This window comes from Abramis brama, assembly GCF_963993115.1.
Source record: "Abramis brama genome assembly, chromosome: 16".
Lineage (NCBI taxonomy): Eukaryota > Metazoa > Chordata > Actinopteri > Cypriniformes > Leuciscidae > Abramis > Abramis brama.
The window spans coordinates 30205480-30220146 of record NC_139978.1 but is presented as its reverse complement, the minus strand read 5'-3'; the positions used below and the strand labels follow the sequence as shown (position 1 = coordinate 30220146).

The window sequence follows — 14667 nt, the reverse complement described above, 5'->3', positions numbered from 1 at the left end:
AAAGCAATTGAATGGGTCTCTTTAACACAGCACTACAGGATCTAACTTTGCCATCTCGGCCTGGAAACAGCTCTTCAATTTTTCCTGATTTCCAGGTTTGTCTCAGCATGTTAGCATCTCCTATGAGAACAATGTCACCCATCCTCAACTCAGTAGGTTTCTGTGTGTTACAGGAATGTACAGATTTCAGGTCCAGTAGATAGTCCTTCCTCCAGCGATTCCACAGGTTGGTCATGAGTCGGTTCCTGTATCTCCACCTTTTTGTCATATCCTCTTTACTCACAGTGGGATGATCATAGTCTGCCGGAAATGGTTTTGGAGGCATTGAAGTGAGTCGTTCACCAACCAAGAAGTGTGCTGGTGTTAGTGGCTGCGGCTCGTCGAGCTCATTGTGGGCAAAGGTGAGGGGTCTGGAATTCAGTTTGGCCTCTACTTCTGCAAGGAGTGTAGACATTTCTTCAAAGCTGAGCGATGCCTTTCCTTCCTCAGGCTCGTTTTCACAGACCTTACAAGCCTCTCCCAAAAATCCACCCCACCAGGCTGCTCGTTCTACAATGAAACGCCAAGTGATGCACTTCCCTGAGAAGTATTCCAGAATTTGTGGATCTTTGATGGCTTTCCACAGCTCACTAAGGTCTTGGTTTGCTCTCTTAAAGGTTTTGGCATTGTCCGAATAGATGACCTTGCACAGCCCTCTTCTGGAAACAAATCGCTTGCTAACAAGAAACTCTCTGTTGACTGACTTGAAACCAGCTCTAAATACACTGCTCTAGTGACAGCACATGTGAACAGAGCAACATAAGCCTTGCGTAGTGCACGATCATTCTTCACATACAGTGGACCTGCAAAGTCTATGCCAGTTACTTCAAATGGGGGGGGTCTCTGATATTCTGTCTCGTGGTAATGAAGCAGTGTTCTGCTGTGTGGGCTTTGCTTTAAATCTTTTGCACACAGTACATTTTGACAGAATACTTTTCACAATTTGCCTGGCTCGCAAAATCCAGTATCTACCTCTAATTTGTACTAGTGTGTCTCTCAGACCAGAATGCATGATAAATTCATGATTGTGCTGAACCAGAAGCTCACAATATCTGTCTTTGTTGGGCAGAATCCATGGATGATTTTCTCTGTAACTAAAGTCTGACTGTTGCAGTCTGCCTCCAACACAGAGCAATTCATCTCCGTCAAGGAAAGGTTTTATGTCTCTGATTTTTGAATCTGCGTTCAGGGTCTTACCAGCTTTCAGCAAATTGATTTCAAGACTAAAGCTGCTATCTTGTGTCAACTTTATCCAGTACTTCTCGTCTTCAAACATTTCATCAGCAGTCAACTTGGAGCTTGAACTTGCATTGTGCACAAACCGCTTGATCCAAGCGGTGACTCGCAGAACTTGCTTCAGCTTACTGTACTTCAGTAAATCCAGCACAGGTTCCATTCTCTTTTCGTCACTGCCGCTACTGAGTTGCACGATGATCTGCTGACCTTGCTTTAGCTCACTAGTCACATCTTCATCGCTTTGATCTTCATCTGTCTCTTCCAATAGATTCAGTGCAGTCAGAAATGAAGGTCCTTTCCACCACAGTTCACTTTCCTTCAGGTTAGCTGCAGTCTGACCTCTGGTGGGAAGGTCTGCAGGATTGAACTTGCCTTTACAGTGAGACCACATTGCAGGATTGGTTAAAGACTGGATTTCTGACACTCGATTTGACACAAACTGTTTCCATTTGTGAGCTGGACTGCGAATCCACTGCAGCACAATCATCAAATTCATCCACATATGAACTTGATGGAGCTCCATATTCAGAGGCTTTAACAGACTGTTTCCTAGTCTTGCTCCAATCACTGCTCCCATCAGCTCAAGATGAGGCAGTGAGATCTTCTTCGGGGGGGCTGCCCTGGACTTTGAAGCAACAAGGCATGTGGTCTTTGCTCCATCATCAGCTACTCGCAGCAGATAAGCTACAGTACTATAAGCTTTCTCGCTTGCATCACAAAACATGTGGAGTTGATGTGCGTCGTGTCTGTGCACTGATTTTATTCCATACCAACAAGGAATGTGTATGTGGTGGATCTGTGTAAGGTCTGAACACCATTCTTGCCATTCTTGTGCAAGATCTGTGGGCAGCTCCTCATCCAAACCGAGGCCTCATATCCACATCTCTTGGAAAAGGCATTTCAATCGCACAGTGAATGGGGTAAGAACGCCTATTGGGTTGAATATGCGAGCAGAAAGCTTTAGAACACTTCTTTTAGTATTCTCTCTTTTAGCTACAGCATCCAGCAATGCAGTCAGGTCAAAGACAAATTAATCTCTTTTAGTTCTCCATACCAAGCCTAGTACGTTCAGCACTGATCCATGTGTAGATTCTGTCTCCTCTGCAGGTTCACTCATCACAATTGGTTGTCCACTTGCAAAGGTCCATGCCAGCTGCAGACATAATCTCCCTTGCACCAGTAGTTATGGAGAAGGCATTTTAAGTCATCAACATAAAGTGATTAATTTATTATCTTTACTACCTCAGGAAGTTGGTCTTCATATTCCTTCAGATGCTTTCTCACTGTAGCTGCCAAAAGGAATGGGCTAAGGGACACCCCAAACACCACTCTCGTCATCCGTAGCACACGCAGCTTCTCACCTGCGTCTTCATTGGATGGTGCAGTGAGCCAGAGGAACCGCACTGCATCTCTGTCCTTCTTTATATCTGTGATACAGCACTACATCTGACTGCAACTTTTTTGCAAAAGTCCTTCAAATCTTTTCCTTGCGATTCTGTAGTTATCTGGGAGTTCTGGTTTGTCAGGTCGCCATGGCAGCTCAACTTCATATCGCCCTTTTTTGTACTGAGTTATTTTTTCAAACATGTGAAGAGCCTCCTCTTCTTCAGGGCTGTCTGTCTGCTGCATGGTAATGCCAAGGGACTCTATTTCCCAGAAGGCTTTCAGGCGTTCTGAGACCAGCGTGTCTTCATTAATTTGTAAGTGCATGCATGCTGTGTCAGAAACACTGGACATTGTGACTGGGCCCTGCACTGACCATCCAAAAATGCTCTCAATGGCCACAAGTGCATGTCTGATTCTTTCCACTTGGCCTGACACTATATGCTAATAATAGTTTGCACCAATCAGCATAGACAACTCTGTATCACAAGTGCTGGGATCTGGGTAGTCTGCCAACTGCAAGCCTTTTCGTTTCAACTCTGCTTGGATGTGCTCACCTGGAATCTTCATCACAGCAGTGCACACTTGGGGGGTCTCGAGCGCTTCTACTTCCACCTTCTGCTCTTTGTTCCAGATGCTTTGCAGAATGACTTTCACTGTGTTGCGCCTTGATGTTACTGGTGCTGCAGAGCCAAAAGTATGAAGAGTAAACGTTTCTTGCCTTGTCACAGGCAATTTTAAAGCTCTTACTGTGTTCTCACTGATGAAGCTTCTCTGACTGCCCCCATCCATTAAGCAGCGAATGCTTTTACGTCCACCAGGTCATTCTGCCCTTGCTCTTACATTCTGAAGAAGCACAGCGTTCTGTTTATTGGGCTGTATCTTAACAGAATGTGAAGCAAATGAAGAAACTACATCATCTTTGTAGTCAGTGTCTGAAGTGTTTGTTTCTCCTTTCTCACACACACAGCACTATGATGTCTGCCTCCACACACATTACAGCACACCTTGGCCTTACAGAATCTTGCAATGTGCTCTGGCCCAAGACAAACAAAGCACCGTCCCAGTTTCATCAATTTTACTTTTCGTGCAGCAATATCAGTTCCTGGACACAGTTCTGTTTTGTGTGCTGCACTGTCACAGAAAAGACAGTTCTGTATTCTTTGACTGGTGGTTTGCAATACTGCAGCTGATGGCATGTGATGCTTTTTCTGCTTCATTTCAATTGATGTGTCTGGTCTTTTACATGGTTTGGGATAGCTCTGGCTGTCTGTGGAATTACCTCACTTAATCAGTTGCACGAAACCACGGAATCGTGGAACCGCGTACAGCTCTCCGTTTTCTGAGTAGTCTTTCAAGTCGCTCCGCCATTTCGGATGTTGCCTGCAAGGTATCCCGGGTTTCGGCACCAAAGTTTGTCGTGTCTTTTCTTCCTTAACAAGCATTAATGACCACTGACGACTTGAATTAAAATAAAACGAACTGTTTACTGACGTTTATGAACAGGATTAAACATAGATACAGCGCACACACATGGAGTCAATCTAATTTCTCTTCTCTCTCTTTTTCTATCTGCACGTTCTCGCCCTCCTATGCATTATGAGTAGACTTTTCTTATAGCTGAACAACCTTGTAAATGACAAAACTGTTTCTGTTATTATTAAAGATAATTAATTAAACATTTCTATTCTAATTAATTCACAACACATATATCCAAATGAGTGATGTAAAGTCCCGAATCAGGTACCTGGACAGAAGTAGTTGGGCAATGCCGCAAAGTCCCAGCAAAGTATGCCAGATCACACAGTGTGCAGCATTCCCAACAACCTCATACCCAGAACCAGCCTGAAAGAGAGTGAATGTGGTCACATCATGTACATGTTTACCTAACTTGTTACCTAATAATTCCTTTAGTGAATATGGCACTAAAACAATGCAAAAAGCACTATCAACGGCGCCATTTATTCTTTGTGAACTCTCCCAGCATTGTATTTTAAAATCTTGTTCTACAAGTTCTTCATGCCAGAAATTCAGACTTGGTATGGACAGGAATTTGGCTTTGTGGATAATGCTATGACTACAGGGACAAAATTCATTTCAGGCTGATTCGTCAGGCCTGCTCTTGGAGCACAAGTGACATTTCTCAAACTAACCTGGATAAGCCTGCCCTGTTCGGTCTGCAGAGTGCTGAGCTCCTGTCCAATGTTGCCCTGGCCTTGTCTCAGAGCGTTGTACTCCATCTTCAGCTGACTGGCATGGGCGGACAGTTTGGCCACCTCCTCAGCCAGTTTAACAAGCAGAGCCCGGTCCTGCCCTTTCACTGACTTCAGATCAGTGTCGTGGTCGGTGAGAGAGTGCAGCAGTGAGGTTTGCACGCCCTCCAGACGTAGGAAGTTATTGTTGTAGTCGGGGCAGTTGGGGTCAATGAAGATGTTAATGCGGGAGCCGTCGCCTCTCTCGATGGTTACCAGGGCATTAGCCTCATCCTGGTTAGTGCTGATGAGAGGGGGGCCATCGGGGCCGCTGGGCGCTTGGTAATGGTTCATCAGAAGGATGATCCCGGTTACCGTGACAGCCAGTAACACGGCAACAAAGAGAAGGATGGTGCATAGGAGATAGCTACAGCTCATCCTCTGTAGAGAGCATGAAAAAGAGACACAGAACAAGATGCATTAGTATACAAAAAAAAAAAACATGTCTCAAAAGAAGCATTAAAATGACCAGCACATCATAGATGGATGAATTTTTTTTAATTTTCTTTTTTATATATATAATATAATACTCTGCACTGACTAAACTTGCAGGAGGGCATATCAAATCTGACATATACTGATAACACAGATTCAAAAAGTAGGTTTCCCACAACTGCAGCTTACAAATTTCTAAAAATCCCTGTCGAGCATTAAACATGCATGGAGATGCCTCTTGAAAGTTTAATCTGCCATTATGTAACACCTGAAGACTCCTGAATGCATAAATTCAGGATTTTCACAAAGGTGTTTATAAAAGACGGGAAGATGAAATGTATTTGCCCGGTTGCCTAAGACCTAATCGCCATCCCTCGCTCCAGATAATTTAAGTCAGGATGATAGTATTCACAGCGCATACATGCAACCTCAACCAGTAGGAAACTCAGGATTTTCTCTAAGCCCAGACTTTCAGAATTAGGGATGTTCTGATAAAAGAATCATGGCGAAAGCAAACTGATATTGATTGTAATTACATTTCCATTTTTGGTGCACCATTTGCCTTTTGAATCACTATAAAGCTAAAATGCTACTCATTTAACTGGTTTAAGAAGCAAATAAACTATATTCACTGTGGGAGAACGAGAAAGATAAAAACAGATAAAGAATCAATTACACATAATGTGTATCCTTTGCTCTTTGTTATATTGTACTAGGGCTGATATATAATGTAAATATATGAAATTGCTCACATCATCATTATGACTTCTGGGACTTTAAATCAGAATAAATTATATGCATACATTTACATAACCCTTGCAGAATGTGCTAGATAAATGGATCATAAAACCTGCATGTTATTTTTCTAATTACTGTTATTGTTAACCAGTTTAAAAGTTTACATACCCCTGAATCTTAATAACGTGTGTTGTTACCTGGATGACAACTGTTTTTACTGCATGTTATGTGATAGTTGTTCATGAGTCTCTTGTTTGTCCTGAGCGGTTAAACTGCCTACTCTTCTTCAGAAAAGTCATCCAGGTTCTGCACATTCTGTAGTTTTCTAGCATCTTCTGCATATTTGAACCCTTTCCAGCAGTGAAAATTTTCACCTATTCTCAAGAAAGTAACAAGATCCATTAAGAGCCAGGGGGTGTAAATTTTTGAACAGGATTGTGATTTGTAATTTTTACTTATTCTGTTTAAAGATCATATTTTATCATTTAGTATTACACTTCAGAACAACATAAGACATGTATATGTTTTCATGTATAAGCACAATTTACCCCGATCATCCAATTCAAAATGTTTCCTATCTTTTTGAGTTTTATGTCTATAGCCTACATATTTTCAGAACACTGAAAACACTCTATATATTAGAGCTATCATTATAAATTAATTACATGATATGCTGATTAATAAATAAAAAATAACAAAACAAAACAAATAATATAGACACTGAAAAGACATTATAAAATAAGTAATTTAACTGACCTATAGTCCACAGCAATACATTTTGCTGTAGAGTTGGGAAGGGGACACGATTAATTGCCTTCATTTTTGTATCACAAAATTGACAGCATTACTTTAAATACAGTCTTCAGACATATCAAAAACACTTATGCATGCAAGCATGTTTTCCTCTTATTGTGCATTAAAAATGTAGCATGAAGCCAAAGCCGATGTACATTAGGAGGAGGGGCGGCAGAAGCTCATTTGTGAACACTTTACACTGATTTCTGTGATTGCCCAGGGCCCGAGCGATGGGCTTGAATATAAACGACAAGATGAGCAGTGTTTCCTTTGAGGATCTAGGAAGGCAAATCCCCACAGGGCAAAAGACTAGAAACCACAGATATAAGCCTTACAGCTCAATATTACGGTTTGGTTAAGTGCCCAGAGTTGACAACTCTCTCATCCACGCGAGTGTGTGCCAGTGTGCAGATGTGTGTGTGTGTGTGCGTACAGCAACAAATGCAGATATAACAACAAATGAAGTGAAGAACATTTGATGGGAAACTAGGGAATGCCACGCAGGCACTGGAGAGGGCTTGCTTATCATTTTGCTATGTCTTTTTATTCAGGGGGAGCCTGCATCGCTCGCCCCGCTGTTATAAGTGCCACTTCAATATTCCACTTGACAGCGGGTGCCGCTCCCTCGCGAGAGCTTCGAGTACATTTTCTACATTTATTTGTTGTATTTTTACATATATGCCAGAGTGACTCAATGCCCATGTGCCGTAGTGCCATTTATGATTGAAATTAAATCACTGACACTCAGGCTGAAGCAGAGCACAGCTACAAATAAGACTATTTCTGCTTTCTTGGTCGGGCCAATTGTTCAGATTTCTATTTGCAGTTCAGAAACGTCTTTACTGGCCTAGCAAACAAAAAAAACAAAAAAACAAAAAAAAAAACAATTATAAATGTAAACATTTTATGAATATATAGAATTTACATTCATAATTTAGGCTAAAATCATTAGGATTTTAATATTTATGTTCACACTTTAGATTAGGGTCCAATTCTCACTATTAACTAACTATTAACTACGACTTTTGCTTCAGTAAACTCCTAATTACTGCTTATTAATAGTTAGTAAGGTTGTTAAGTTTAGGTATTGGGCAGGATTAAGGGATGTAGAGTATGGTCATGCAGAATAAGGCATTAATATGTGCTTTATAAGTACTAATAAACAGCCAATATCCAAGTAATATGCATGCTAATAACCAACTAGTTAATAGTGAGAATAACATCCATGGCGAAACAACAGATACATAAATTAATAGATACATAAAACTGTAACTAAAATAAATCTATTCAAGCCAAGTTAATTTAAGTTTAAAAAGTTGCCAAAAAATGGATTTTTTTGTCACAGAAAACCAAAGTTTTAGGCATAAAAAATGCATGTTCATTAAGATAATTTCAAATAATTAAGATATAGTGATGGAACAATTAGGCAATTCACAGTTATGTCAACTGGTCCCAAACATTCTCACATTGGCCAACATTACCAATAGTCATAAATCAGGGTGCAAACAACACCAAGGTCATGGGTTTGATACACAGGAAACACATGCACTGATAAAACATATAGCTTGAATGCACTTTAAACTACTTTGAATAAAAGCATTTGCCAAGCAAGTCCGACATTTCCATTTGAAATTAAATCACCAAGTGTTGTAATAATAATAATAATAATAATAATATTAATTTGTTACATTTATATAGCGCTTTTCTGGGTACTCAAAGCGCTTTACATGGAAAGGGGAATCTCCTCAACCACCACCAATGTGCAGCATCCACCTGGATGATGCGACGGCAGCCATACTGCGCCAGAAACCCCATCACACACCAGCTTATTGGTGGAGAGGAGACAGTGATGAAGCCAATCAGTATATGGGGATGATTAGGAGACCATGATGGATAGAGGCCAATGGGCAGATTTGGCCAGGATGCCAGGGTTAAACCCCTACTCTTTTTCGAAGGACATCCTGGGATTTTTAATGACCACAGAAAGTCAGGACCTCGGTTTAACGTCTCATCCGAAGGACGGTGCTTTTTGACAGTATAGTGTCCCCGTCACTTTACTGGGGCGTTAGGACCCACACAGACCACAGGGTGTGCACCCCTTGCTGGCCTCAATAACACCTCTTCCAGCAGCAACCTAGTTTTCCCAGGAGTCTCCCATCCAGGTACTAACCAGGCTCAACCCTGCTTAGCTTCAGTGTTAAGTGGCAACCAGTCTTGGGCTACAGGGTGATATGGCTACTGTACATCTGCATATATGCAAACACACTCACAGATGCAATAAAAAGACATATACCCTCTGAGATGTTGATTTAACACTCACTACTGTAAATAATGGCCCTTGCTCTGATGCAAAAACTCCCTGTAAAAGACATCTAAATTTACAAAGCTGTGTTTTGTCCCTGAGTCATGGATATGTTATTCTGCAGAGGTTTTATATTGTATTTCCATACGTGTGATAAAGAATTTCTTCACAAGATACCTTTGAACAAAAGCAAAAGTGGAGCCTGGTGAAGAGGGCCCTATTCCTGCAGTCCCATGGCGTCGAGCACAGGCATTGTCATTTTTATTTTAAAGATAATTAATGTGCACAAAAGACTCCAGCCTACTTCATCATGCAGCACCAGACGAGAGCGGTCTCAGATCAATTTGTTACAATAAAGCAACAATACCTGCTGTCTGCTGGAATTAACCGGGCTTATATCTGACCCCTCCACTGTGAGCATATCGCATACAGCCGCGTGGCAACAAAGACGCGGGCGAGACCCGACTTTTCCCTCCAGAGCAGCCCTGCGAGAAATCCTCACCGAAACAATGAGGCAGCAAGCTCGTCTATTCTATGTACAAGTGCCCATCAATCTTGCTCTTCTTCATTGTGATAGAGCCTCTCTACGGGTGTTAAGGAGAAAAAACTGGGACTCGTAAACATTCGGCCGCCATTCCACGACTTGCATCTTAACTAGGCCACGGGCCCTGACAGTAGCCGCCTTCAGAGGCATCTACGCACCTTTACTTCCCTCTCACAGTCTAGTGGGCAGACGTATTCAGATGCCCCCTGAACAGACACAGGTTAAGATTAGAGGGCCATGCTCAGCTGAGCGCAGACAATATTTGATAAGGGCTTTTATCTGGTGCACTGAGATGAGGCTCTTGAATGAGGAGAGGTGAAACAGAGGAGCTGCGGAACAAAAACACCACTGCATTCTTTCCACCGCCCACCTTAGACCTATAAGACCCACAGCGAATCGACACTGATACCAGCCACAGGAACTGAGAGGTAGGTCAAATGCGTTGACACGAAGGGAACGTCACATGACAGAGCTGGTGATTGCTTATTCGGGAGATGTAGGTGAGGTGTCAGGTTCTGCTCTTGACATTGGCTCTCCGACAAAAAAAAAGCATAACAGAGAAACAGCCTTGCTATTAGAAATAACAATAAAATCTACATAATAGCCAAATAGTTTCTCCCTGACAGCAATGACATTAAACAGACAGCAAATTAAAATCAAATCATAAGTAATGTAAAGTTAATAATCTCTGTCTCTTCCATGGTTGTGGAAAATTAAGAATTGGCTCCTTTTCAATTTATTTGTAATTAATTTGTGAATTTGAACTGAACTGGCCACATCCCATCAGCAGTTGATTTGAATTTGAATTCAAATTGAGGAATTTAATTGGAATTTAAAAGGCATTCTCAATTCAATTCTTAATGGTACGAAACCTTGGTCTTCTCTAAACTTTTAGGACATATTGAGAAAAGATCCTTCAAGGATCCATACTGGAGGACAGGGGTGTTTATTGGAAGTCATATCAGATAACTACTTGGGCGCCGCAGGGTTCTTCTGTTTATTTCATCAAGAAATTTAAGAGAAACATCTGAGAAAAAGTTAAAATATAATTGAAGAACTCCATTAAGTCTCCAGAGCTATGGAAAAGTAACCTCCAAGCAATAAAAATGTCCTCAGGGTGGTTTCGCTCATCATTAGTTTAATTGTAGGTTATATAAGTTGAGATACCAGGGAAAATTGTCTTTTGACTGGTCTTCTCTCTGTTCTTTAAACAAAGGATTATCTTTTTGGAAGGGTCAGCATCCCTCGAGACACATGGTTTAATCATAACTCAATCAATAAATAAAACCTGAACGCATTCATTGGGTTTGTGTGTCCTTCTATTCTTATGGATGCAGCTCTGCTGATTAAAAATCATGAGAATGTGAACTGCCTCAGGTTCATATTGGTTTTTCAATGAATGCATGTGTTCTGAAGGGTTTTCAATACAACAGAACAACCAGTGAGGTTGCAGGCAATTTCAACAGAGATTCAAAGGCTGTTAGGGCATACAGTAGCTTCATGTTAAAGTCAGAGCTTTTAAAGTCACTTTTTAGGTGTCACATGTTCTAATATGTACAATAATCTTATTGCAAAGATGACCTTGACACAAGCATGGTTTAAGTGAATATTAAACTACACTAAGCTTTTGAAAGTAAAGGTTCATAGAAATAGAAATCTAGGATGTGTATGTGACATGTGAGAAGACTACGATGTGTATAGCAGAGATATTTCAAAGGCTTAGCAGTCATTGTTAATTCCTTAGGCCCTTGAAAATATGTAATTTCTAATGTCAATGTGGTAACCATTATATCATTTACTTTTACATTTCTTTATTGAACTGGTTATTTTATCTATAGTGACAAACGTAGCACAAATCAAAAGTGAGTGTAATTGCATTGAGCTTCTGAGTGTACAAAATTAGGCAAAACTGATTCCAAACTTTTGTATTTGTACCAGTGGTCAGTTCACTTTTACTTGGCATAACTACAAATAACACAAGTATGTCAACATTTACACAAACACTTTGTTAATACATGTGGAGCACTACAAGATGGAGCACCATCTTTGTGAGACAGACTGTAAGCTACTGTTAATATCCACACTTAATGGATAAACAGATGGAAAAAGATTTAAACATAAAGACATAATAATGTCTTCGTACATGAAAGGATAATAGTCAGATGGACAGCACTCCCAATCAGCACCCAATAATAGACTTGATGATGTATACCACAACATTTGCTTTAGCTCAGGGGTCCCTTTATCTTGCAATAAAATCTACCGCGCCTGCTAAAATATTGGGGTGCCTCAAGGCTCTAATCTAGGCCCGACCTAATCTTCTTATAAGAGCTTAAGTTAGAAAGATGCTCTCCCAGCTGTGCACATACATTCAGAGGGTGAAATAAACAGACTGGCAGATATATGTAGTTGTTTAGTTTTTCCCCTGAGGTACAGATCTCCCTGGTTTAAGAGTGCTGGGTAATCATTAACTACTGTACGGGTCTTGATGAGTGACCTTTTAATGTTCTCAATGCTTCAGCAGAAAACCAATCCCAGACAGATGAAAACGCATCTGCTAATATGTGTGTTGACCTACTTATAGCATACATCCAGAATATAGGGTATTTATATTCATTAGGGTTGAGAACGGGGTCTTATTCAAAACTTGTTCTATATATATATTTTTTTTAAAGCTAAATGATTTCTATGAATTCTTGTTCTGCTAATGGCTTTTAGGCATGCATTCTTTTACCGATGCAGATAGTCGTGTACCAAAATACTCATGCAATGATGTCGCAACACTGCTACTGAATTTATAAAGCTAAACATACAACACAACTAGTATCTAGATTTCCAAACAATTGACTCTTTGACTCTCAATTGTTGCTGCCATGATTTAGATCAGGGGTCTCCAACACGTCACTCGCGAGCTAACAGTAGCTCGTGGCCTGATTGGAGGTAGCTCGCCAAGGGGCCGTTCACATTTCGCAGATTTTGCACGCTCGAGTTTGTTATTTCAAATGTAGGCACGCGGCAAGCGCATTTTTTCCAGGCGCAGCGAGATAAAAAAATCTCAACTTTTCAGAATGCCACAAGCGCACCGCAGGTCATGTGACAAGAACCTACCAATCAGCTTCACCCTTTTCCGTAACAACATTGAAAGCTCAGTCAACATGAAGGATGGGGGTGCACATTACGGGTGTTTTTCTCTTCTCCGTAAATAAATCTTGTAGCAGAGCTACAGCAACCTTTTTTGTTGAAACTTTATTTGAACTTATACATGTTAGATTACATGTTGCAAGACACTCCTTTAAAATCTGGCCATCATTTTTAATGTTATTATTTTAATGTTTATGTAAACAAAAAAGTGCATATTGATGCTAATTTTATTTGTTATTTGCTGGTTTTTACAGTATAATATGCAAAGTACAATTTTCTATAAAAACATTTTCTCTGACATTTAAGGATGACATATATAGCCTACAAAAACTCTTTTAGGTCTAAAACAGTTTGGATAGTTGTTAATATGAGAGTTATGCGACATTATTTAAGAGATTTAAGTATTGTAATACATGAGTAGCTCTTGGCCACTTTCATTTTTAAAAAGTAGCTCTCAAATGAAAAAAAGGTTGGAGACCCCTGGTTTAGATCAAGGCTGCATCTGAAGACCCCTAGAGCCATTTGAGACCCCTTCAAAAACACGAGTCTTAAATGTGGTCAAGCTCCAGTTGTTTTACAAATTAGACACTTGTAAGGCCAAACGCCTGAAAGCCTCGCCCGTCAACACAAATTAAGGGATCACTACGCTGTTCACTCTGAATTACACAGCAACCCAAGGCCTAAAAAAATATCTTGTGATACAATTTTAAAGCAGAAATCCCAACGAGTAAGTCTTAGCGCTTTGGGCAGACCAGACGTAGGGGATTATTCTTAATCTGCAAAATGGCCACACAACTTTAGCACTTCTTCTCCAGTTCATTTATCACTAACGTCGCATGGCAGTAAGACGCGGGAACTCAAGCACAGATTCACTACGAGATCCGCACTGCCGCATCCACACAAATAAAAACACAAACATGCGTTCACACAAACCAGCACAATCTGCTGGCTCAGAATATGTGGCTTCATTAGCCGGTTTGAAATGATAAATAGTTTACTGTGCGTGGGGTGGGGTGGGGGTGGGGGGGGGGTCTGTCCCCGAGGCTGTCAAAAGCAGACTGTTCCACCAGCTCCACCGAGGCTATTAAAACAGCATCGCACTAAAGTGTGAACTGCTTTTCTGAGCCAATAGGTGATGACATCCTGAGAAGGGGCCCTCTGTGTGTCTTTGAAACATTTCACGAGCATCTCCAAAGCAGATAACAGCGCCTCGCCAACAATCTGAGGAGTTACTGGCAGGTCAAAGCACTGCAACATGCTCGTTATAGCCTGAGGTGAGCGATAAAAATAATTCTACTTCCTGCATAGGGTGAGAGAGGTAAACAAGGCAGGGGTAATGAATTAGCATTCATAATGCACTTTGTAGTACTCGTAGTGCGCTTACAGTTAATTAAAATGAAAAAGAAACCATGTTTTTTCAAGCAGAGAAACTTCAAACTGAGAACTACACAAGTGCAGGTCAAGAAACAGCACTCTTTGTATAAATGTTGCAGGGGTTTTTTGTCTATCAGCACAGTGTGACGTTTACTGAAGGCATTTTCAGAGAAGCTGCTACAGTATACTCCGAGCTCTGCATCTTCTCGAAGGAAATAAGCGGGTGCCACAGAGAACAGAGGAAATAAACACTTCAATGGTATATATTGCTTCATGAAATTGCGGCCATGTGCTGCTAAAGTGGATCTGAAAACTGCTAAAGTGGCCATCAATTTTTAATCATAATCCTCCTACACTGACCCTAAACCTCTGTTCTTCAAACCTTACTTGATAACTTTGACTTGACTTGTGTGCGTGACAGTGTGGAA

The 14667-nt window shown here is 40.9% G+C and overlaps 1 protein-coding gene across 4 annotated transcripts in view; it reads right to left on the bottom strand.

The window, feature by feature from the left end:
- Positions 1 to 14667, bottom strand: part of fibcd1a (fibrinogen C domain containing 1a) — a 118714-nt gene that overhangs the window by 81274 nt on the left and 22773 nt on the right. For all 4 annotated transcript variants that reach the window (XM_084138876.1, XM_084138875.1, XM_084138877.1 and 1 more), the window contains one exon: positions 4812 to 5291. In XM_084138876.1, the coding sequence (XP_083995002.1) occupies positions 4812 to 5291 (480 nt within the window). The remainder of the gene's footprint in view (positions 1 to 4811; positions 5292 to 14667) is intronic.